At 33.4% G+C, this 25,963-nt stretch overlaps 1 protein-coding gene across 1 annotated transcript; it reads right to left on the bottom strand.

Annotated features, from left to right (window-relative positions):
- Window positions 1-17,401: 17,401 nt before the first annotated feature.
- On the bottom strand, window positions 17,402-23,146 carry LOC129808616 (uncharacterized). Its single transcript, XM_055858402.1, has 3 exons — window positions 21,278-23,146; window positions 18,523-21,127; window positions 17,402-17,511 (listed from the first exon to the last, which is right to left on the bottom strand). Exons 1-3 carry the CDS (start codon window positions 23,144-23,146, stop codon window positions 17,402-17,404), a joined length of 4,584 nt encoding a protein of 1,527 aa, XP_055714377.1.
- Between the last annotated feature and the right edge of the window lie 2,817 nt (window positions 23,147-25,963).

Here is a 25,963-nt window from a genome sequence, read left to right as displayed (position 1 = left end):
TTTTTCTTTTCCCTGTTTTTACATTGACCTGAAACGCAAAAGCCTTTTCTCCTAAGACCTGTCCTTCACAATGTTTTTTTTAGCCCCAAATGACCTTTTCCCGAAGCTTTTTTTTAATTTACCCACATAGCAAAATCTTCTTTTAAATTAATTTTGATCCTGTTTTTACATCGAACTAAAACACAAAAACGTTTCCCACTAAGACCTGTCCTTGACAATTTTTTTTTTAGCCCCAAATAGATTTTCTCCCGAAGCTTTTCCTATTTACCCAAGTAGAAAATCTTTTTTTTTAAATTTCTTTTGACCCCCTTTTTACATTGAGTTAAAACACAAAATCTTTTCCCCCTAAGACCTGTCCTTGACAATTTTTTTTTAGCAAAAATAGATTATTTCACGAAGCTTTTTTCATTTACCAAAATAGCAAAATCTTTTTTTTTTAAATTTTTTTTCAAACTGTTTTTATATCGACCTAACACATAAAATCCTTTCCCCCTAAGACGTGTCCGTGATAATTGTTTTTTTTTAGCAAAAATAATTTTTTTTACGAAGCCTTTTTCATTTACCCAAGTAGCAAAATCTTATTTTTTTTAGTTTTTTTTACCCTGTTTTTACATCGATCTAAAACACAAAATCCTTTCCCCCTAAGACCTGTCCTTGACAATTTTTTTTTAGCCCCAAATAGATTTCCTCACGAAGCTTTTGCCATTTACCCAAGTAGCAAAATCTTTTTTTTTATATTTCTTTTGACCCTGTTTTTACATTGACCTAAAACACAAAATCCCTTCCTCTTAAGACCTGTCCTTGACAATTTTTTTTAGCCTCAAAAGATTTTTTCACCAAGCCTTTTCAATTACACAAGTAGCAAAAACTTTTTTTTCAATTTTTTTAGACACTGTATTTACATCGACCTAAAACACAAAATCCTTTCCCCCTAATACCTGTCCTTGACAAATTTCTTTTTACCAACAATAATTTTTTTCACGAAGCTTTTTTCATTCACCAAAGTAGGAAAATCTTTTTTTTTTTTAATTTTCTTTGAAACTGTTTTTACATCGACCTCAAACACAAAACCCTTTCTTCATAGGACCTGTCCTTGATAATTTTATGTAGTCCCAAATAGATTTTTTCTCTAAGCCGTTTTCATTTACCCAAGTAGCAAAAACAATTTTTTTTTAAATTTTTTTTGACCCTGTTTTTACATCGACCTAAAACACAAAATCCTTTCCCCCTAAGACGTGTCCTTGATAATTTTTTTTAGCAACAATAAATTTTTTCCACGAAGCCTTTTTAATTTGCCCAAGTAGCAAAATCTTTTTTTTTTTCAATTTTTTGACCCTGTTTTTACATTGACCGAAAACACAAAATCCTTTCCCCCTAAGACCTGTCCTTGACAAATTTTTTTTAGCCTCAATAGATTATTTCACCAAGCTTTTGTCATTTGCCCAAGTAGCAAAGTTTTTTTTTAAATTTTATTTTACCCTGTTTTTACATTGACCTAGAATACAAAATCTTTTCCCCCTAATACCTGTCCTTGATAAATCTTTTTTAGCCAAAATAGAATTTTTTTCGAAGCTTTCTTCATTTACCCAAGTAGCAAAATCTTTTTTTTTTTTTTTAATTTTCTTGGACCCTGTTTTTACATAGACCTAAAACACATATGGGCCAATCCATCTCAAGACGATCATAGGGGTACCCTTCATGGTCTTAGATGTTTTTGAATTTTACATATGTTAAAGTACACGATAAAATAATATACTCCTATTTTTTTTTTCGTCCGAAAAAAAATCCTGGCCGGAGATACATGGCGTCAAAGATGGCGCCTCGCGCTTCATTCCTCAATTGCGATTTTTAGCAAATATTTTAAAATGCTCTATTTCGGGAACGGGTTGAGATTTCTTCTTACTCTTTTTTTTTATTTGAAAGATAATTTTATACTCTTTAAAACGATATACTTGATTTTGCATTATCTGCTTAAGTTTTTTTGTAACGGTCTTTTAAAAAAATTTTGAAAAAATTGAAAAATTAATTTTTCTCAAAAACCCCATTCTCAAAAATTTTGATTTTTTTACTGTTGATCAGTAACATTGAGTACTACATTCCCTGAAAAGGCGAGCTTCCACTTTTGCACTTACTTTTTTTAAAAAATATTTGAAAAATTACCATATTTTCAAAATTAAAAATAACCAGTTAAACTCAAAATTTTGAGTTCAACTTTTCAGGGAATATAGTACTCCACAATACTTATAAACAGCCAAAAAATCAAAATTTCTTGAAATCAAGTTTTTGAAAAAATTTTTTTTTTTAGTTTTAAATAAAAATGTCTTTTATTGACAAAAATAAGCCTTTAAATCATATTAAACACATGTACTAATTATGTTTTTTTGTTTTCTTTTAGTTTTTCAAAAAAAAATTTTTTAGAAATTTTTTTGGATTATTTTTGAAAAAATACAAAAAAAAATTTTTTTTGAAATTCCATTTAAAAAAAATCTACATATTGACACATGTGTCAAATGTATCTTAAAGTTTGATTTTTGTCAATAAAAGACATTTTTATTTAAAACTCAAAAAAATTTTTTTTTTTCAAAAACTTGATTTCGAAAATTTTTTATTTTTTGGCTGTTTATAAGTATTGTGGAGTACTATATTCCCTGAAAAGTTGAACTCCAAATTTTGAGTTTAGCTGGTTATTTTTAATTTTGAAAATATGGTAATTTTTCAAATATTTTTAAAAAAAAGTAAGTGCAAAAGTGGAAGCTCGCCTTTTCAGGGAATATAGTACTCAATGTTACTGATCAACAGTAAAAAAATCAAAATTTTTGAGAATGGGGTTTTTGAGAAAAATTAATTTTTAAATTTTTTCAAAAATTTTTTAAAAGACCGTTACAAAAAAACTAAAGCAGATAATGCAAAATCAAGTATATCGTTTTAAAGAGTATAAAATTATCTTTCAAATAAAAAAAAGAGTAAGAAGAAATCTCAACCTGTTCCCGAAATAGAGCATTTTAAAATATTTGCTAAAAATCGCAATTGAGGAATGAAGCGCGAGGCGCCATCTTTGACGCCATGTATCTCCGGCCAGGATTTTTTTTCGGTCGAAAAAAAAAAAATAGCCATTCTTTTCCCCCTAAGACCTGCCCTTGACGATTTTTTTTAAGCACCAATAGATTTTTTCAACATGCTTTTGTCATTTACCAAATTAGCTAAATCTTTTTTGTTTTTGCATTTTTAAATTTTTTTGACCCTGTTTTTACATCGACCTAAAACACAAAATCCTTTCCTCACAAGAACTGTTCTTGACAATTTTTTTTTAAACCCAATAAATTTTCTCACCAAGCTTTTTTCATTTATCCAGGTAGCAAAACCTTTTTTTAACCCTGTTTTTACATTGACCAAAAACACAAAGCCCTTTGCTCCTAAGACCTGTCCTTAACATTTTTTTTTAGCCCCAATAGATTTTCTCTTCAAGCTTTTGTCATTTACCCAAGTAGCAAAATCTTTTTTTTTTAATTTTCTTTGACCCTGTTTTTACATCGACCTAAAACACAAAATCTTTTCCCCCTAAGACGTGTCCTTGATAATTTTTTTTTTTTAGCAACAATAGGTTTTTTCACGAAGCCTTTTTCATTTACCCAAGTAGCAAAATCTTTCTTTTTTTAAATTTTTTTTTGATCCTGTTTTTACATTGACCTAAAACAGAAAATCCTTTCCTCATAAGACCTGTCCTTGATATATTTTTTTAAAACTCAATAGATTTTTTCTCGAAGCCTTTTTCATTTACCCAAGTAGCAAAATTTTTTTTCTTAATTTTTTTTTACCCTGTTTTTACATTGACATAAAACACAAAATCCTTTCCCCCTAAGACGTGTCCTTGATAATTTTTTTTTAGCAACAATAAATTTTTTCACAGAGCCTTTTTCATTTACCCAAATAGCAAAATCTTTTTTTTTTAATTTTTTTTGACCCTGTTTTTACATTGACCTAGAATACAAAATCCTTTCCCCCTAAGACGTGTCCTTGACAATTTTTTTTTTGCAACAATAGATTTTTTCACGAAGCCTTTTCATTTACCCAAGTAGCAAAATCTTTTTTTTTCAATTTTTTCGACCCTGATTTTACATTGACCTAAAACACAAAATCCTTTCCCCCTAAGCAATGTCCTTGACAATTTTTCCTAGCCTCAATAGATTTTTTCACCAAGCTTTTGTCATTTGCCCAAGTAGCTAAATTTTTTTCTTATTTTATTTGACGCTATTTTTACATTGACCTAGAACACAAAATCCTTTTCCCCTAAGACCTGTCCTTGACAATTTTTTTTTTAGCAACAATAGATTTTTTCACGAAGCCTTTTTCATTTACCCAAGTAGCAAAATCATTTTTTTTTCTTTGAAACTGTTTTTACATCGACCTCAAACACAAAACCCTTTCCTCATAAGACCTGTCCTTGATAATTTTTTTTAGACTCAATAGCTTTTTTCTCGAAGCCGTCTTCATTTACCCAAGTAGCAAAAATTTTTTTTAAAATTTTTTTTGACCCTGTTTTTACATTGACCTAAAACACAAAATCCTTTCCCCCTAAGACGTGTCCTTTATAATTTTTTTTTTAGCAACAATAGATTTTTTCACGATGCCTTTTTCATTTACCCAAGTAGCAAAATCTTTTTTTTTTCAATTTTTTCGACCCTGATTTTACATTGACCTAAAACACAAAATCCTTTCCCCCTAAGCAATGTCCTTGACAATTTTTCCTAGCCTCAATAGATTTTTTCACCAAGCTTTTGTCATTTGCCCAAGTAGCTAAATTTTTTTCTTATTTTATTTGACGCTATTTTTACATTGACCTAGAACACAAAATCCTTTCCCCCTAAGACCTGTCCTTGACAATTTTTTTTTTAGCAACAATAGATTTTTTCACGAAGCCTTTTTCATTTACCCAAGTAGCAAAATCATTTTTTTTTCTTTGAAACTGTTTTTACAGCGACCTCAAACACAAAACCCTTTCCTCATAAGACCTGTCCTTGATAATTTTTTTTAGACTCAATAGCTTTTTTCTCGAAGCCGTCTTCATTTACCCAAGTAGCAAAAAATTTTTTTAAAATTTTTTTTGACCCTGTTTTTACATTGACCTAAAACACAAAATCCTTTCCCCCTAAGACGTGTGCTTGATAATTTTTTTTTAGCAACAATAAATTTTTTCACGAAGCCTTTTTCATTTACCCAAGTATCAAAATCTTTTTTTTTTAATTTTTTTTTTGATCCGGTTTTTACATTGACGTAAAACAAAAAATCCTTTCCCCATAAGACCTGTTCTTGATAATTTTTTTTTAGACTCAATATATTTTTTCTCGAAGCCTTTTTCACTTACCCAAGTAGCAAAAAATTTTTTTTTAATTTTTTTTGACCCTGTTTTTACATTGACATAAAACACAAAATCCTTTCCCCCTAAGACCTGTTCTATATAATTTCTTTTTAGCAACAATAAATTTTTTCACGAAGCCTTTTTCATTTATCCAAGTAGCAAAATCTTTTCCTTTAATTTTTTTTTGACCCTGTTTTTACATTGACCTAAAACACAAAATCCTTTCTTCCTAAGAACTGTCCTTGACAATTTTTTTTTTTAGCCTCAATAGATTATTTCACCAAGCCTTTTTCATTTACCCAAGTAGCAAAAAAAATTTTTTTTAATTTTTTTTGACCCTGTTTTTACATTGACCTAAAACACAAAATCCTTTCCCCCTAAGACGTGTCCTTTATAATTTTTTTTTAGCAACAATAGATTTTTTCACGATGCCTTTTTCATTTACCCAAGTAGCAAAATCTTTTTTCTCAATTTTTTCGACCCTGATTTTACATTGACCTAAAACACAAAATCCTTTCCCCCTAAGAACTGTCCTTGACAATTTTTCCTAGCCTCAATAGATTTTTTTCACCAAGCTTTTGTCATTTGCCCAAGTAGCTAAATTTTTTTCTTATTTTATTTGACGCTATTTTTACATTGACCTAGAACACAAAATACTTTCCCCCTAAGACCTGTCCTTGACAATTTTTTTTTATAGCAACAATAGATTTTTTCACGAAGCCTTTTTCAGTTACCCAAGTAGCAAAACCCTTTTTTTTTTCTTTGAAACTGTTTTTACATCGACCTCAAACACAAAACCCTTTCCTCATAAGACCTGTCCTTGATAATTTTTTTTAGACTCAATACATTTTTTCTCGAAGCCGTCTTCATTTACCCAAGTAGCAAAAGTTTTTTTAAAAATTTTTTTTGACCCTGTTTTTACATTAAAATAAAACACAAAATCCTTTCCCCATAAGACGTGTGCTTGATAATTTTTTTTTAGCAACAATAAATTTTTTCACGAAGCCTTTTTCATTTACCCAAGTAGCAAAAATTTTTTTTTTTAAATTTTTTTTGACCCTGTTTTTACATTGACATAAAACACAAAATCCTTTCCCCCTAAGACGTGTTCTATATAATTTTTTTTTAGCAACAATAAATTTTTTCACGAAGCCTTTTTCATTTACCCAAGTAGCAAAATCTTTTCCTTTAATTTTTTTTTGACCCTGTTTTTACATTGACCTAAAACACAAAATCCTTTCTTCCTAAGAACTGTCCTTGACAATTTTTTTTTAGCCTCAATAGATTATTTCACCAAGATTTTGTCATTTACCCAAGTAGCAAAATTTTTTTAAAATTTTATTTGACCCTGTTTTGACATTGCCCTAGAACACAAAATCCTTTCCCCCTAAGACCTGTCCTTGACAAATTTTTTTTAGCCTCAATAGATTATTTCACCAAGCTTTTGTCATTTACCCAAGTAGCAAAATATTTTTAAAATGTTATTTTACCCTGTTTTTACATTGACCTAGAATACAAAATCTTTTCCCCCTAATACCTGTCCTTGACAAATCTTTTTTAGCCAAAATAGATTTTTTTTGAAGCTTTCTTCATTTACCCAAGTAGCAAAATCTTTTTTTTTTTAATTTTTCTTGGACCCTGTTTTTACATAGACCTAAAACACATATTCTTTTCCCCCTAAGACCTACCCTTGACAATTTTTTTAAGCACCAATAGATTTTTTCAACATGCTTCTGTCATTTACCAAAGTAGCTAAATCTTTTTTGTTTTTGTATTTTTAAATTTTTTTGACCCTGTTTTTACATCGACCTAAAACACAAAATCCTTTCCTCACAAGAACTGTTCTTGACAATTTTTTTTTAAACCCAATAAATTTTCTCACCAAGCTTTTTTCATTTATCCAGGTAGCAAAACCTTTTTTTTAACCCTGTTTTTACATTGACCAAAAACACAAAGCCCTTTGCTCCTAAGACCTGTTCTTAACATTTTTTTTAGCCCCAATAGATTTTTTCTTCAAGCTTTTGTCATTTACCCAAGTAGCAAAATCTTTTTTTATTAAATTTTTTTGTGACCCTGTTTTTACATCGACCTCAAACACAAAACCCTTTCCTCATAAGACCTGTCCTTGATAATTTTTTTTAGACTCAATAGATTTTTTCTCGAAGCCGTCTTCGTTTACCCAAGTAGCAAAAATTTTTTTAAAAATTTTTTTTGACCCTGTTTTTACATTAACATAAAACACAAAATCCTTTCCCCCTAAGACGTGTGCTTGATAATTTTTTTTTAGCAACAATAAATTTTTTCACGAAGCCTTTTTCATTTACCCAAGTATCAAAATCTTTTTTTTTTAATTTTTTTTTTTGATCCGGTTTTTACATTGACGTGAAACACAAAATCCTTTCCTCATAAGACCTGTTCTTGATAATTTTTTTTTAGACTCAATAGATTTTTTCTCGAAGCCTTTTTCATTTACCCAAGTAGCAAAAATTTTTTTTTTTTAATTTTTTTTGACCCTGTTTTTACATTGACATAAAACACAAAATCCTTTCCCCCTAAGACCTGTTCTATATAATTTTTTTTAGCAACAATAAATTTTTTCACGAAGCCTTTTTCATTTACCCAAGTAGCAAAATCTTTTCCTTTAATTTTTTTTTGACCCTGTTTTTACATTGACCTAAAACACAAAATCCTTTCTTCCTAAGAACTGTCCTTGACAATTTTTTTTTAGCCTCAATAGATTATTTCACCAAGCTTTTGTCATTTACCCAAGTAGCAAAATATTTTTAAAATTTTATTTTACCCTGTTTTTACATTGACCTAGAATACAAAATCTTTTCCCCCTAATACCTGTCCTTGACAAATCTTTTTTAGCCAAAATAGATTTTTTTTTGAAGCTTTCTTCATTTACCCAAGTAGCAAAATCTTTTTTTTTTAATTTTTCTTGGACCCTGTTTTTACATAGACCTAAAACACATATTCTTTTCCCCCTAAGACCTACCCTTGACAATTTTTTTTAAGCACCAATAGATTTTTTCAACATGCTTCTGTCATTTACCAAAGTAGCTAAATCTTTTTTGTTTTTGTATTTTTAAATTTTTTTGACCCTGTTTTTACATCGACCTAAAACACAAAATCCTTTCCTCACAAGAACTGTTCTTGACAATTTTTTTTTAAACCCAATAAATTTTCTCACCAAGCTTTTTTCATTTATCCAGGTAGCAAAACCTTTTTTTTAACCCTGTTTTTACATTGACCAAAAACACAAAGCCCTTTGCTCCTAAGACCTGTTCTTAACATTTTTTTTAGCCCCAATAGATTTTTTCTTCAAGCTTTTGTCATTTACCCAAGTAGCAAAATCTTTTTTTATTAAATTTTTTTGTGACCCTGTTTTTACATCGACCTAAAACACAAAATCCTTTCCTCCTAAGAACTGCCATTCGCAATTTTTTTAGCCCCAAATGAAATTTTCTCGAAACTTTTCTTAATTTTCCCAAATAGCAAAATCCTTTTTTAAATTCTTTTTCATCCTGTTTTTACATCGACCTAAACCGCAAAATCCTTTTCTCCTAAGACCTCTCCTTCACAATTTTTACTCGCTCGCAAAACACGTTTTCTGGAAGATTTTTTTAATTTACACAAATAGCAAAATCATTTTTCTTTATTCTTCTTTACCCTGTTTTTACATTGATCTGAAACGCAAAATCACTTTCTCCTAAGACCTCTCCTTCACAATTTTTATTCGCCACAAAAGACTTTCTCTCGAACCTTTTTTAAATGACTTTCCCAGAGATTTTTTAGTTTACCCAAATAGCAAAATTATTTTTTTTAAATTTTTTAAACTGTTTTATCTTGACCTAAGACGCAAAATCCTTTTCTCCTAAGACATATCCTTCACAATTTTTTTAGCCCCACATGAGTTTTTCTCGAAGCTTTTTTCAATTTACCCAAATAGCAAAATCTTTTTTCAAATTCGTTTTCATCCTGTTTTTACATTGACCTGAACCGCAAAATCCTTTTCTCCTAAGACATATCCTTCACAATTTTTTTAGCTCCAAATAACTTTCCCGAAACTTTTCTTAATTTACCCAAATAGCAAAATCATTTTTTAAATTCTTTTTCATGCTGTTTTTACATTGACGTAAAACCGCAAAATCCTTTTCTCCAAAGACCTGTTCCTCACAATTTTAATGCACTACAAAAGATTTTTTCTCCAAGATTTTTTTAATTTATCCATTTAGAAAAATCATTTTTTTTTAAATTTTTCTTTACCCTGTTTTTACATTGACCTGAAAAGCAAGATCTTTTTCTCCTAAGACTTGTCCTGCGCAATTTTCTTTAGCCCCAAATGACATTTTCTCCAAATTTTTTTTTTAATTTACCCAAATAGCAAAATCATTTTATAAATTCTTTTTTGCCCCAGCTTTTACGTTGACCTAAAACACAAAATCCTTTTCTCCTAAGACCTATCCTTCACAATTTTTTTAGCCCCATGGAACTTTCTCAAAGATTTTTTAATTTACCTAAATAGCAAAATAATTTTTTTTTTAATTTTTTTTAAACTGTTTTTACATTGACCTAAGACGCAAAATCCTTTTCTCCTAAGACATATTCTTCACAATTTTTTTAGCCCCAAATGACTTTTTCTCGAAGCTTGTTTTAATCTACCCAAATAGCAAAATTATTTTTTTTCTTTACCCTGTTTTTACATTGACCTGAAACGCGAAATCTATTTCACCTAAGACCTGTCCTTCACAATTTTAACTGCTTGAACTCCAAGAGAGAGCAGTTTCCGCAATCTACTTTTTTTTAACTTTTGACCATCCTAGCTGCTAAACGGTAAGAGATATTGACTTCCGGTCTTCGGTGACCCCCCCGCCCAGAAGTCAATACATTCTATCTGACTAACTTACTCAAATTAGCCCCCACTCCTTCTAACAAACTCCAAAAGACATGTTTTATGACCTTGTAAAAAATTGGCCCTGACGATTTCCTTAATTTTTGTATATGTTATGGAGGTAGTCCAGCTGAATATTTCGTCCTTTGACATCTATCACCGGAAAATTCGCCATCTTGAATTAATCAAGGTCAAAGACCTAATTTTTACCCATTCGGTCAAATAATTAATTAAAAGATTAATGATTTTTTGAAACCCTCTTCTTGAACAATTTTCAACTTCAAGATGGTTTTGCGGTGATTTATAGATAAATTTAATTCGATCATAATTTTCTATACATCAGAAAGCTTGCAAAAAGATATATAGGGCAGAGCTCTTTCTCGGGAGTACGAGCAGCTCCCAAAGCCTCGGACGCTTTACCACCCCTTTATTCGCTACAAAAAACCTTCTCTATAAGAATTTTTTAATTTACCCAATTAGCAAAATCATTTTTTTCTTTACGACCTGTCCTTCACAATTTTTATTCGATACAAAAGAATTTTCTCCGATTTTTTTTTAATTTACCCAATTAGCAAAATCATTTTTTTCTTTACGACCTGTCCTTCACAATTTTTATTCGATACAAAAGAATTTTCTCCGATTTTTTTTTAATTTAACCAATTAGCAAAATCATTTTTTTTTCTTTACCCTCTTTTTGCACCGACCTATAACGCAAAATCCTTTTCTTCTAAGACCTATCCTTCACAATTTTTTTTAGCCCCAAATGACTTTCTCTAAGATTTTTTAATTTATCCAAATAGCAAAATAATTTTTTTTTTTAAATTTTTTTTAACCCTGTTTTTACATTGACCTAAGACGCGATCCTTTTCTCCTAAGACCTGTCCTTCACAATTTTTATTCGCCACAAAAGACTTTTTCTCGAAGTTTTTTTTTTAATTTACTCGAATATTAACATCATTTTTTTTATTTTTCTTTACCCTGCTTTTACATTGACCTGAAACACAAAACCCTTTCCTCATAAGACCTGTCCTTGATAATTTTTTTTAGACTCAATAGATTTTTTCTCGAAGCCGTCTTCATTTACCCAAGTAGCAAATTTTTTTTTTTTTAATTTTTTTTTGACCATGTTTTACATTGACCTAAAACACAAAATCCTTTCCCCCTAAGACGTGTGCTTGATAATTTTTTTTTAGCAACAATAAATTTTTTCACGAAGCCTTTTTCATTTACCCAAGTAGCAAAATTTTTTTAAAATTTTATTTGACCCTGTTTTCACATTTCCCTAGAACACAAAATCCTTTCCCCCTAAGACCTGTCCTTGACAAATTTTTTTTAGCCTCAATAGATTATTTCACCAAGCTTTTGTCATTTACCCAAGTAGCAAAATATTTTTAAAATTTTATTTTACCCTGTTTTTACATTGACCTAGAATACAAAATCTTTTCCCCCTAATACCTGTCCTTGACAAATCTTTTTTAGCCAAAATAGATTTTTTTTTGAAGCTTTCTTCATTTACCCAAGTAGCAAAATCTTTTTTTTTAATTTTTCTTGGACCCTGTTTTTACATAGACCTAAAACACATATTCTTTTCCCCCTAAGACCTACCCTTGACAATTTTTTTTAAGCACCAATAGATTTTTTCAACATGCTTCTGTCATTTACCAAAGTAGCTAAATCTTTTTTGTTTTTGTATTTTTAAATTTTTTTGACCCTGTTTTTACATCGACCTAAAACACAAAATCCTTTCCTCACAAGAACTGTTCTTGACAATTTTTTTTTAAACCCAATAAATTTTCTCACCAAGCTTTTTTCATTTATCCAGGTAGCAAAACCTTTTTTTTAACCCTGTTTTTACATTGACCAAAAACACAAAGCCCTTTGCTCCTAAGACCTGTTCTTAACATTTTTTTTAGCCCCAATAGATTTTTTCTTCAAGCTTTTGTCATTTACCCAAGTAGCAAAATCTTTTTTTATTAAATTTTTTTGTGACCCTGTTTTTACATCGACCTAAAACACAAAATCCTTTCCTCCTAAGAACTGCCATTCGCAATTTTTTTAGCCCCAAATGAAATTTTCTCGAAACTTTTCTTAATTTTCCCAAATAGCAAAATCCTTTTTTAAATTCTTTTTCATCCTGTTTTTACATCGACCTAAACCGCAAAATCCTTTTCTCCTAAGACCTCTCCTTCACAATTTTTACTCGCTCGCAAAACACGTTTTCTGGAAGATTTTTTTAATTTACCCAAATAGCAAAATCTTTTTTCAAATTCGTTTTCATCCTGTTTTTACATTGACCTGAACCGCAAAATCCTTTTCTCCTAAGACATATCCTTCACAATTTTTTTAGCTCCAAATAACTTTCCCGAAACTTTTCTTAATTTACCCAAATAGCAAAATCATTTTTTAAATTCTTTTTCATGCTGTTTTTACATTGACGTAAAACCGCAAAATCCTTTTCTCCAAAGACCTGTTCCTCACAATTTTAATGCACTACAAAAGATTTTTTCTCCAAGATTTTTTTAATTTATCCATTTAGAAAAATCATTTTTTTTAATTTTTCTTTACCCTGTTTTTACATTGACCTGAAAAGCAAGATCTTTTTCTCCTAAGACTTGTCCTGCGCAATTTTCTTTAGCCCCAAATGACATTTTCTCCAAATTTTTTTTAATTTACCCAAATAGCAAAATCATTTTATAAATTCTTTTTTGCCCCAGCTTTTACGTTGACCTAAAACACAAAATCCTTTTCTCCTAAGACCTATCCTTCACAATTTTTTTAGCCCCATGGAACTTTCTCAAAGATTTTTTAATTTACCTAAATAGCAAAATAATTTTTTTTTTTAATTTTTTTTAAACTGTTTTTACATTGACCTAAGACGCAAAATCCTTTTCTCCTAAGACATATTCTTCACAATTTTTTTAGCCCCAAATGACTTTTTCTCGAAGCTTGTTTTAATCTACCCAAATAGCAAAATCATTTTTTTTCTTTACCCTGTTTTTACATTTACCTGAAACGCAAAATCCATTTCACCTAAGACCTGTCCTTCACAATTTTAACTGCTTGAACTCCAAGAGAGAGCAGTTTCCGCAATCTACTTTTTTTAACTTTTGACCATCCTAGCTGCTAAACGGTAAGAGATATTGACTTCCGGTCTTCGGTGACCCCCCCGCCCAGAAGTCAATACATTCTATCTGACTAACTTACTCAAATTAGCCCCCACTCCTTCTAACAAACTCCAAAAGACATGTTTTATGACCTTGTAAAAAATTGGCCCTGACGATTTCCTTAATTTTTGTATATGTTATGGAGGTAGTCCAGCTGAATATTTCGTCCTTTGACATCTATCACCGGAAAATTCGCCATCTTGAATTAATCAAGGTCAAAGACCTAATTTTTACCCATTCGGTCAAATAATTAATTAAAAGATTAATGATTTTTTGAAACCCTCTTCTTGAACAATTTTCAACTTCAAGATGGTTTTGCGGTGATTTATAGATAAATTTAATTCGATCATAATTTTCTATACATCAGAAAGCTTGCAAAAAGATATATAGGGCAGAGCTCTTTCTCGGGAGTACGAGCAGCTCCCAAAGCCTCGGACGCTTTACCACCCCTTTATTCGCTACAAAAAACCTTCTCTATAAGAATTTTTTAATTTACCCAATTAGCAAAATCATTTTTTTCTTTACGACCTGTCCTTCACAATTTTTATTCGATACAAAAGAATTTTCTCCGATTTTTTTTTAATTTACCCAATTAGCAAAATCATTTTTTTTTCTTTACCCTCTTCTTGCACCGACCTATAACGCAAAATCCTTTTCTTCTAAGACCTATCCTTCACAATTTTTTTTAGCCCCAAATGACTTTCTCTAAGATTTTTTAATTTATCCAAATAGCAAAATAATTTTTTTTTTTAAATTTTTTTTAACTGTTTTTACATTGACCTAAGACGCGATCCTTTTCTCCTAAGACCTGTCCTTCACAATTTTTATTCGCCACAAAAGACTTTTTCTCGAAGTTTTTTTTTTAATTTACTCGAATATTAACATCATTTTTTTAATTTTTCTTTACCCTGCTTTTACATTGACCTGAAACGCAAAATCCTTTTCTCCTAAGACATGTTCTTCACAATTTTTGGCTCCAAATAACTTTTCTGGAAGCTTCTTTTTTATTTAACCAAATAGTAAAATCTTTTTTTTTAATTCTTTTTGATCCTGTTTTTACATTGACCTGAAACTCAAAATCCTTTTATCCTAAGACCTGTCCTTCACAATTTTTTTCGGCCCCAAAAGACTTTTTCCCGAAGCTCTTTTTTAATTTACCCAAATAATAAAATCTTTTTTAAATTCTTTTTGATCCTGTTTTTACATTGACCTGAAACGCAAAATCCTTTTCTCCTAAGGCCTGTCCTTCACAATTTTTTTCAGCCCCAAAAGACTTTTTCTCGAAGATTTCTTCAATTTAACCAAATAGCAAAATCTTTTCTTAAATTGTTTTTTGCCCCTGGTTTTACATTGACCTAAAACGCAAAATCCTTTTCTCCTAAGACCTGTCCTTCACAATTTTTATTCGCTACAAAAGACTTTTTCTCGTAGATTTTTTTTAGTTTACCCAATTAGCAAAATCATTTTTTTTTAAATTTTTCTTTACCCTGTTTTTACGTTGGACTAAAACGCAAAATCCTTTTCTCCTAAAACCTGTACTTCACAATTTTTTTTAACTGCTCGAACTCCAACAGAGAGCTGTTTCCGCAATCTACTTTTCTCTCAACTTCTCGCCATCCTGTCTGTCAAACGGGAAGAGATATTGACTTCCGGTCATCGGTGACCCCCCTCCCCAAAGTCAACTTTCTCTAAGGAACTAAGTTATATAAATAACTCCCCACCTTTTATAACCCCTCAAAGAAACGTTTTTTGACTTTGCAAATAATTGGTTGTGACGATTTCCTTCATGTTTGGATATGTTATGGAGGTAGTCCAGCTGAATATTTCGTCCTTTGACATCTATCACCGGAAAATTCGCCATCTTGAATTATTCAAGGTCAAAGATCAACCACCTTGGAGGGCCTAATTTTCAACGGATTTCGTTAAATTGGGACATTTTTGAAAGATCTTTTAATTCTGAACCCGACTGCATCGGTCACAATCGGTGATGGATCGAGAAAGTAACGGAAACAGATTTATTTTGAAAATACTGTTTTCCGCACTTTTTCAGTCTTTTGACCCATATAAAATTCAAACGGTAAGAGATATTAACTTCCGGTCTTCGATGACCCCTCCTCAAATGAACTTATCTCGAACCCAACCTCTTTGTTTTCCCCCTCCCCCTTCATGCGCTCCCTATCCCCTAAAAATAGGCAAATATGAGGTTTTTCTAATTTTGCAAAAAATTGGCTCTGACGATTTCCTTCATTTTTGGATATGTCTTGGAAGTATTCCAGCTGACCATTTCGTCCTTAGACACCTATCTCCGGAAAAATCGCCATCTGAAATTATTGAAGGTCAAAACTTTATTTTCACCCGATTTGTTCAATTAATTAATAAAAAGGTTGATGATATTTGAAACCCTCTTCTTGAACAATTTTCAACTTCAAGATGGATTCGTGGTGATTTATAGACAAATTTATTTCGACAATAATTTTCTAAACACCAGAAAACTTGCGAAAAGTTATATAGGGCAGAGCTCTTTCGCGGGAGGTGGAGCAGCTCGCAAAGCCTCGGACGCTTTGCCACCCCTTTCACAAAAAGAAGAACAACAATAAATATTTTCAATCAATCAGCGAAATCAATTAGCGGAAATATCTCTGCAAGAAAGTCTTTATCAGAGAACCCAGGTGGCACAAGTTTGAAATGAATCGATTACAGTCACTTATTTAATGGATAAAAATTTTATTTTTGCTTTTTCTCAAAGTTGGAGTTATGTTATGTTACTTTAGTGACTATATCGCGGAAATAAAAATAAAAATATTATTTTAAATGGATTATCTAGTTAGCGTAGTCATAAACGATCGACATAGCGAAGCGCTCAGATTAGCGTAATTGACAGTATGTTTTTAAAAAATTTTCGACCTGTCGACATTATTATTATTGAAGAAACCCTCTGTTAGGCGGCTTCATTCAGTATTCTCGGAAAAAATGGATTTTGGATTATTGATGATGGAGGGGGTGGCGGGGGAATAAAAATCATAATTATGTTCCTTGTGTCGACTTATAGGGGGAGGGTCCTCTGAAGATCCGTAGTTCATATCTCTTATCGTTCCATCTCTAGATATTTAACGAAGTGGTTAAACTGACGTGAAGATAATATGAAGGCAGGACACGAATGTCCCTTCCGGAAGCGTCAGTGGAAAAATGATTTTCAACTCAGATTTTTTCACTGAGTTGAAAATCATTTTTCCACTGACGCTTCCGGAAGGGACATTCGTGTCCTGCCTTCATACATCTCTAGATAGGTAACAATTTTATGGACAGAAAAAATAATATTTAAAAAAGATTAGTCATTTAGGGGTACTTAACCGATCGATTAGGTATATCACAGTATTACAATAGGCAAGACCGTTGTGTCTTGGGCGAACGAAATCTCTGATTCGTCTCGCAAAGTTGTGAGTTTGAGTCCTGCCCGGTGCAAGCAACCGAATGTCAGAAAAAGCCATTTTCATTGTGGTAAAACGTAATAAAACTCTCTGGGAGCATGGAAGTAGCATCCACATTGCGGGGAAGGTGCTCCTGGGCGATCTACGATCAGCACGGGATATTTGACAACATTATTGAATTGCAATATAAATCCTGATACAATCAATAAATAATAATAACCGATTAATTACCAATTGCGACCGATGCAAGCGGTTTAGAGATTTCAAGAATTTTCGAAAAAATTCAAGATTAACCAAATCTGTTGAGAAGTAGGCCGTGCAAATTGGTTTGATCTTCGACCTTCAAAATCCAAGATTGCGATTTTTTAGGTCATAGGTATGTTTGGACGAAATGTTCGACTGGACTACCTCTAAAACATATCTAAAAAATAAAATACATCGAGGAAGCCGAGGAAATACATTTAAGCTTTAGTATGACGAAAAAAATCGATTATATAAGTGCTCTCTAAGTTTAAGCAATAAAAGAGAAGAGGTCACCTACACTTACGGTATACTTTTCTTAGTCCGATCCTTCGCCCAAAATCTTTCCGGCATAGGTAACCTTCTCAGTATCTATGATACGGCCGACAAAGTTTTCGGAGACACGAGGATACGCAAGCCCCATCACCACTACGTCAAGGTGAAAGTATAATCGATGGGGTAACTTATATCTATATTATTTACATTGATTTTATTATTATAACATTATGTTGTAAATGAACATATAAACATATAAAATTAATTTGCATTATTTGCAAGCATAAACGCATTTTATTAATCTTTCTTTTTCATAGTCAAAACCTCTTAGAATCAGTGAATGGAAATAAATGACTAGTATTAGGGCATGTGATGTAATAAATTTTGAAATAAAAAGAAAAGAATAAGTTCAGATTTGAGATTTATTGACAACTTAATTTTTTTTACATCTACAAGTATTTTAAATTTCGCGCCTCATATCTAATTTATTAATCTAAATTCAAGTAAATAACCCAACAAACCATAATCATTGTTTTCGTAAGTTTAGCGATACATATAAAATGATAAATAACATATGGAATTATATTAGTTAATTTTTATTGCCGATAAGCAACCAGATAAAAGACAAAAAAATCTTAACCTAGATTTTATAAAAAAAGCTTGTATCCATCAAAGTTAATCAGAATTCAATGGTTTCGTGAATCAGGAAAAATGTATTTTTTTAAAGCTATTTATATTATGTACAGATAAGTTAATGCAAAATACGAATTATTTCAGGATAAACAATATTTTTTGTCAGCCTATTCGCCACTGTACGTGAATTATCATCATTTTCTTCATTATTATTTTGAGACAGTTTTCCGTGAGCCAAATATATGGTCAAATTTTCAATGTGTTTCACGCGACTCACGGCAACATAAAGTTGTCCATGCGTGAACACTGGCTGAGGTAGATAGATACCTACCTTATCTAAAGTTTGACCTTGACTTTTGTTGATTGTCACTGCAAAAGCGAGTGAAATTGGAAATTGCTTACGAGTGAAATTTATGGGCAAATCATGACATGAACTGTCAATTGTTGTTAAGTTTATTCGTGGCAAAAGGACATAATCCCCATAATTTGCACTACAACTACTGATTACTCTGCATTTTATAATATGCTCACCCATAGAGGTTACCTTTAGGCGTGTTCCATTGCATAAATTTCTCTGTTGACGAATATCTAAATTACGACAAATCATAACGTTTGTTCCAATGCATAATGGCAATTTATGATCTGGTATCCCAGATGGAGTGAATTCAGCAAGAATTTCATCACTGTAATGTTGACGAATTCTAGCATCTTCATCAATTGCACAATTAATTGCTGTATATGTACGCAATGAATTTTTAGTAGCCGTTTGTTGTGACTGTGCAAGTCGATCTAGTATCCTTGAATTGACAAATTTGCAATCATTATTGGTGGCGCACAAAATTGCTGAATTATTGTATTCGTCACTATTTGGTGATGATGGTATTAGGGATCCATCCTTGCAATATACATTATCAATTAGCGTATCGAGTGTATCAACAAGCTTGAACTCCTGCGGAAACTCGTAGAGACTGTGGGTGTTGGTTGTTAGTCCCTCACCAATTTTCAGTGCTTCTTGGGCAAAGTTGTAGCCATCATTTAAAATTCGTTGATTTTGTATTAGGGTGAACTTTTTGAAATTATCCCATAAATGACAATTTATAATACAACGTGCCACAGTATCTGCACGCTCACAATCTGTTGTGTGATATATGTTGACAATTGGGAGGATTTGACGAAAATCACCACCACATACAACAATTTTATTTCCAAATGGAAGATCAATACCATGTAGACGTCTTAAGAGCCTATCAATAGCGTTAAGTGCATAGGTGTCTATCATTGAGCATTCATCAATGAGAAATATATCTGCATCATAAATTATTCTGCCATTGGGATCATTACAAGATTTTATATCAGACTCTGTTGTTTCATCTAATATTAGCGGCAATTTAAAGGTACTGTGACAAGTTCGACCACTTGGCAATAGTGAGGCTGCAATACCCGTGGCAGCTGTTATGATGCACTTTATATTCTGCGATAGACAATAGTAATATATTGTTTCGTAGAGATATGTTTTACCTGTACCACCAGAACCATCAATATAGAAGCAGTTACGATGGGTGTTGTCATTAATAGATGCATTATTTAGTTCCCGTCGCAATGAAAGTGCATATATAATATCATTAAAAACACCTTGCTGCTCTCTGTTTAATGATAGTGAATGCTGTTGAAAGAGAGTTCTAGCTATCGTCGGGTCGATATTATTGCAATTGAATGCATCATTACTGTGACGGTGACGGTATTGCTCAATAAGGGCATTTGGGATTCTTGGCATATTTGGCCAGTTGTTGCAAAATGACTTATAGTTACCACCACCATTGGCTTCAATTATAGCCTGAACATCAGCTAATGCCCATAGTTCCGCGTATGAATTACCATCTGCAACATCTCTTGATTGAATTTCGTGTATATCGAGACCTTGGTATATCAAGTCACTTGACAGATCTCTCTTCAGAGTGTCCCATATAGGGCACAAATCACTTGGTGTATTGAATTGAATCATCATGGCAAAAATTTCACGACCTTGTTGGTGTGTAGCTGAAAATTGTGTGAAAGCCTCATTAATAGTTAACACAATATCATCGGCATTCATCATTAAATTTCGCGCATTCGCTGCAGCTGTAAATGAATCATATTCAACACCATTGTACGTACGTAAATCACGCCAATCTGTACAACCGGGTATATGAAGGAGTAAAATACGTATGCTTCGCAGTTCCATGCTATGGACATTAACGGGGTACATGCGACCGATTGGTGTATACAGCATTCGAGTATTGCGTTGTCGCCTCACCCAATGTGGTGGATTACTAGACGTTCTCCATGCAAATTTTTCACAATATCGTGTATAGGTTAAATTTAAACCATACATTTCCATAATCTCATCTCGTGTCATAGTATTATCAATACGTTCCAATTGGGCCTCAACTAAACATTTATTGATTGCATTAGAAGCAAACCATTGGGTTAATGTTGTTGGCTTAAGTTGATCACAGCCCTGTGCTTGACTGGGAAGATGAACGGACAAACGCACAATATTGTGGGAGAAACCCGATCGAGGAAATGAACATATTTGCCATGCAGCTTCAAGTGCACTTATGTATCGGCATATCTCATAACTCTGTATCTCATTTGTCATGTTCACTTTTACATTAGCCATACAGGGATGTTTGAAAATATATTTAAACATATATTTAGCTAATGTAAAATCTCCCCTTAAGTCATTTTGACAGACTTCCACATTTATATGGCAATTGAACCGTTCTAAAAGATATCGATTGTGAGGGATAACCCAGCGATTATCAACGACATTTTGTGGAGCACTCATGTTATTATTTAAGGAAATATTCAATGCTGCACCCTCAATATCGCGTCGTCGCCTGTAGACAATTGGATTTTTTGAATTGGACGGTTGATAGTGGGTGGTGCTTGAAAATTCTTTGGGATATCCTTTTGAGCATGACTTATCATCAGGTGCCCAGCACTGGTGCCTATTGTTTTGAGCATCCGGTCCACAGGGTTTATGTATCATGTGCTGCTCAATAAGCTTTCTATAATGCTTATCCTTTGCGTCACTGGAAAAACGAGAAGGCATTTCAGCTGAAATGTACTCATCAATTTGTGAAGTTGTTGAAATCTTTGAATTTGGATAAAGTGACACTAATATATGAGCGTGGGGTAGTCCACATTTTTGAAACTCAATACTGTAAATATAATACTGAATTCGTCCAAATATTCTTTTTTCTTCTAACTCTTTTAAGAGCGCAAGAATCTTTTGGTAAAATACCCGACATATTAGTATCACTTGATCTTCAAATTTCATGTACGGCGACTGAAGATTACCGACAACTTCACGCCACTGTGGGTTACAATTCATCGTGATGAACAAATCCGGTGTACCAAAGTGTGCAATGACTGCCATTGCATCTGAGTATAGTCTATACTGGTACTTCGGACTACCAATGAATGATGGTGGTAGACGACATTGTATAGACTGACGCGCTATTTCCTCGCTATAACCAGAGGATGTAGCACGACTGTCATCATGGAAAGTAACAATTTGTTCATCACCATCCTTGCCGAGATGACCAGTGGTCTGCATATGATGTCGACGAATATAGTTTAATTTCATTTGTTCCATTCTGTGGGCAACATCACATACTAATTGTTGGAATAATCGTCCAAAATTGAGCAATGGTGATCCAACGTTATCATTGCGCATCATAAAATGGTACAGCCAATATCTACGAAATGTAACCTTTATGTTGTCTGGTACAGCTAATGATCGCAGTTGATTATCCCATCCATAAGTACCGTAAGGTCTCATAAGTGTATATGTTAAAGGATCAACTGCTCCCGAAGTATTGGGTATTATCCTTAACCCATTTTGATCAGAAGCTGTTGGTACAAATGGACGCAATACTATATCAGTGTTTTGCATTGGAACACCTTGTTCAACAGTGCAAATACAAGCGACATGATCTGCCATTAATTCATTTGCATTTATACCATCATTATAATGTGGTCTATTATATATTATAATTGTTGGGAGAACTGATTGATTTTCGGCAGAAAATTCTTCTTGTTGATGGAGTCTTGGTTCGCAATCGCTGATACGTTGGTAGGTCTGAGCAAAAGGATTTACTTTACGCAACAAACTATCCAACTGACTAAGCAGATCAGTATTAAGCTCAACACTAATATTATTTGCATTGTGGAGTCTTAAGTTTTGTGCTTCTTGAGAATCAATAAAGTACAATTGCCCAAAAGCTGGCTCTTGTGGATCCTGCTGAGAATGCTGTGGATATTTTATCAAGTGATATGCAACACCATGCATCCAAAAAATAAATGGTCCACCACGTGGATTTGGTGCGATATCATGTTGATTATTGTGGTGTTCGTTAGAATTATACACATAGCTTGCAAAGCTAAAGGCAGCATTGTACATTCTGATATTTTCACGGAAGTGCTTTCCATCTTCTGAAGTAAGTAAGTGCTGAATTTCGGGTAATTGTGGAATGCTTTGAAGTCGAATTTTCCCCTTGTTGCAGCATATATCAAACACAAACTTATTATGGCTACTGGATCGTACTCCTTCAGAAGGAAAATTCAAACTTCCGCAATATATACATTTTATTAAATCACCACAATAGTGTTCTTCCACACTGTCATTGGCAGATATTGTTGTTGGAGAGGATGTTGTAGGTCTCGGAACTACTCCACCCATCTTTGTTTCAGATCGAATCCAATCCTGTTCTAATTTACGTCTTTTGGTCATCTGATCTCGCGTTTCTCCAGGAAGGTGACGTGCACCATATATTCTTTTATTTACTGTGCTTAGAAGGTAGCCTTCTTCACCATATTCCCAGCCGAAATATCGCATACCATCTAACCAACCACTAGTTTTGAACATCGATTTTGATTGTTCACCATTTGTCTTCTGAAGTGGTTTTGGTTGATTTTTGGGATGCCTCGTAGGTTTGGAAGATCGAGTATCCTCCACATTTAAACAGGCATTAGCTGTTTTAGAATCAGAATTATCATCATCACTGTCACTGATTGAATTGTCAAATTGCTTTATATATAGAGGAAGTTTCAGTAGTTCAGTAGGGGCAGGTTTTGGTGGTAAACCATCTGAACGCCCCGGTTGCGACATTTCTCAGACTTTTATAACTAATCAAAAATTTTATACAGAAATTCAGAATTTTAAAATATAATGAAAAGTTATTATTGTGACTCACTTAGAACCTCAAGTTGATCAGGTGATGCAGTAGTGGCTCTGTCACTGTGAGGTCTCGAGTTCAAAGCCCAGCAGGAACAGAAAAAGATTTCTCATGCAATATCGGCTTTGAATTCGTCCAGTGAATGAATTACTAGTAATGGTAATGGTGGCACATAAGCAAAAAAAATTGAACTGCCTATACAATTGAGGCTGGTACGAGAACGAATTTCGGAATGAAAGTGCTAACTTCTATCGACACAAATATTCACTGTCACTGTTCTAAACACAAACCGAGGTGGATTTCTGTGATATTAGTAGCAGGCACTATGTATGGCTCAGCCGCACACAGAGCGGCTATTATTGTGACTAAATAAGCACAATGCAGTTTCCTAAGAAACTAAGGGAAAGTAACAGATAAGGCTAATCTTAAAGCACAAAAAACATATTACAGCAACAGGTACTGATTTCTAAAGAAAAAGCGAATTTAAATTTAATTTTAAGTTGACATTTACATCTTTGGAATGTTAGCTATAAGACTCCTTATGAACGAATAATATCTCATCCCAGTGTTATTTCATTCCATCGACTCATGAATATTTTTCTCTGTCGCTCTAAGAGAAAAAATGCAATAAGTTGTCTCAGTGTGTTTTTCAGCCATGCCACACAACGATACAGCAACAACGCATCATGTTTTTTCTCTCCATCGTTCCTGTGAGCTCAGAGCGGAGATCAAAAGAGGAGAAAAAAAATACACTGTGCCCGCACAGTTCACATAGCCAACCAACGACTCCTGTATATGTACCATAGACTGAAGGTAGATGTTTGAATGTATTCGTTAGTCACTTTATAAAGCGTTTTTATTGGTGCGGTACTGGTCACGTGACTCTCCCCTCTCTTTTTTACTGCTCGAACTCAAAGGGAGAGCAGTTATATAATCGACTTTTTTTCAACTTCTCACTGTTCTGGAGCTTAAACGGTAAGAGATATCGACTTCCGGTCTTCGGTGACTTACCCCAACTGAAACATAAATCTTTTTAAACAGAACGAAAAAACATCGCTCTTCTCCTTTCTCATCATATCTCTCGTCTCTCTTATATCATCGACGCGTCGAGCGGGCAATCGGCAAAAGCCGTTGGGCTTCGAGTACCTATCGGCGACTTGTATGCATGTATGTAAGAAGTCGTTGAGACAACACATACACTGAAATCAAATTCCTCCGCTCAAGTTTACTCGCTCGCACTCGCAAGTATCAAACGGCAGTGCGAAAGGAAAAAATATACACTCTACCACTCTCAGTACCCATTTATAGCTATGTATTACGCCGACGTAATACACCGGCGTATTACGCGGACGTAATACAACGTTGTATTACGCCGACGTAATACAACGTTGTATTACGCCGACGTAATACGCCGGTGTATAACGCCGACGTAATACAACGTTGTATTACACCGACGTAATACGCCGGTGTATTACGCCGACGTAATACAACGTTGTATTACGCCGATGTAATACACTGATGTATTACGCTGATGTATTACAACCATCCTGGTGAAAAATCCTCTTCCTTCCCAGCATCACACAACTGCTCCAATTAGTATGAACATCATAAGATACACATGCCAGAACACCATACAGGACAGGAGACTATTCCTAATCCTCCAGGAAATCACAGATCTTCTTGGATTTTCTTGAATATTACGTCTAAAACACCCCAGATACCACCGTTGGTCAGAAGATTTCTGGAGCTTCCTCCTGGAAATCCCAGATCTTCTTGGATTTTCTTGAATATTATGTCTAAAACACTCCAGATACCACCGTTGGTCAGAAGATTTCTGGAGCTTCCTCCTGGAAATCCCAGATCTTCTTGGATTTTCTTGAAAATTGTCTAAACCACCCCAGATACCACCGTTGGTCAGAAGATTTCTGGAACTTCCCCCTGGAAATCACAGATCTTCTTGGATTTTCTTGAATATTATGTCAAAAACACCCCAGATACCACCGTTGGTCAGAAGATTTCCGGAGCTTCCTCCTGGAAATCCCAGATCTTCTTGGATTTTCTTGAATATTATGTCTAAAACACCCCAGATACCACGGTTGGTCAGAAGATTTCTGGAGCTTCCTCCTGGAAATCACAGATCTTCTTGGATTTTCTTGAATATTATGTCTAAAACACCCCAGATACCACCGTTGGTCAGAAGATTTCTGGAGCTCTCTCCTGGAAACCCCAGATCTTCTTGGATTTTCTTGAATATTATGTCTAAAACACCCCAGATACCACCGTTGGTCAGAAGATTTCTGGAGCTTCCTCCTGGAAATCCCAGATCTTCTTGGATTTTCTTGAATATTATGTCTAAAACACCCCAGATACCACCGTTGGTCAGAAGATCTCTGGAGCTTCCTCCTGGAAATCACAGATCTTCTTGGATTTTCTTGAATATTATGTCTAAAACAACCCAGATACCACCGTTGGTCAGAAATTTCTGGAGCTTGCTCCAGGAAATCCCAGATCTTCTTGGATTTTCTTGAATATTGTGTCTAAAACAGCCCAGATACCACCGTTGGTCAGAAGATTTCTGGAGCTTCCTCCTGGAAATCCCAGATCCTCTTGGATTTTCTTGAATATTATGTCTAAACCATCAGAGATACCACCGTTGGTCAGAAGATTTCTGGAGCTTCCTCCTGGAAATCCCAGATCTTCTTGGATTTTCTTGAATATTGTGTCTAAAACACCCCAGATACCACCGTTGG

The sequence above is a fragment of the Phlebotomus papatasi genome, chromosome 4 (genome assembly GCF_024763615.1).
Source record: "Phlebotomus papatasi isolate M1 chromosome 4, Ppap_2.1, whole genome shotgun sequence".
In the NCBI taxonomy this organism is placed as follows: domain Eukaryota; kingdom Metazoa; phylum Arthropoda; class Insecta; order Diptera; family Psychodidae; genus Phlebotomus; species Phlebotomus papatasi.
This window is presented reverse-complemented; position numbering and strand designations above follow the sequence as displayed.

Bases quoted from the DNA above. Each gene is read 5' to 3' on its own strand.
- LOC129808616 (XM_055858402.1), bottom strand. From the start codon at position 23,146: ATGTCGCAACCGGGGCGTTCAGATGGTTTACCACCAAAACCTGCCCCT. The intron at 21,128-21,277 runs GTATTTTACCAA...CCAAATTCAAAG, and splicing joins AAGTGATACTAATATGTCGG to ATTTCAACAACTTCACAAAT. The intron at 17,512-18,522 runs GTGAGCATATTA...ACCTTGACGTAG, and splicing joins CCTAAAGGTAACCTCTATGG to TGGTGATGGGGCTTGCGTAT.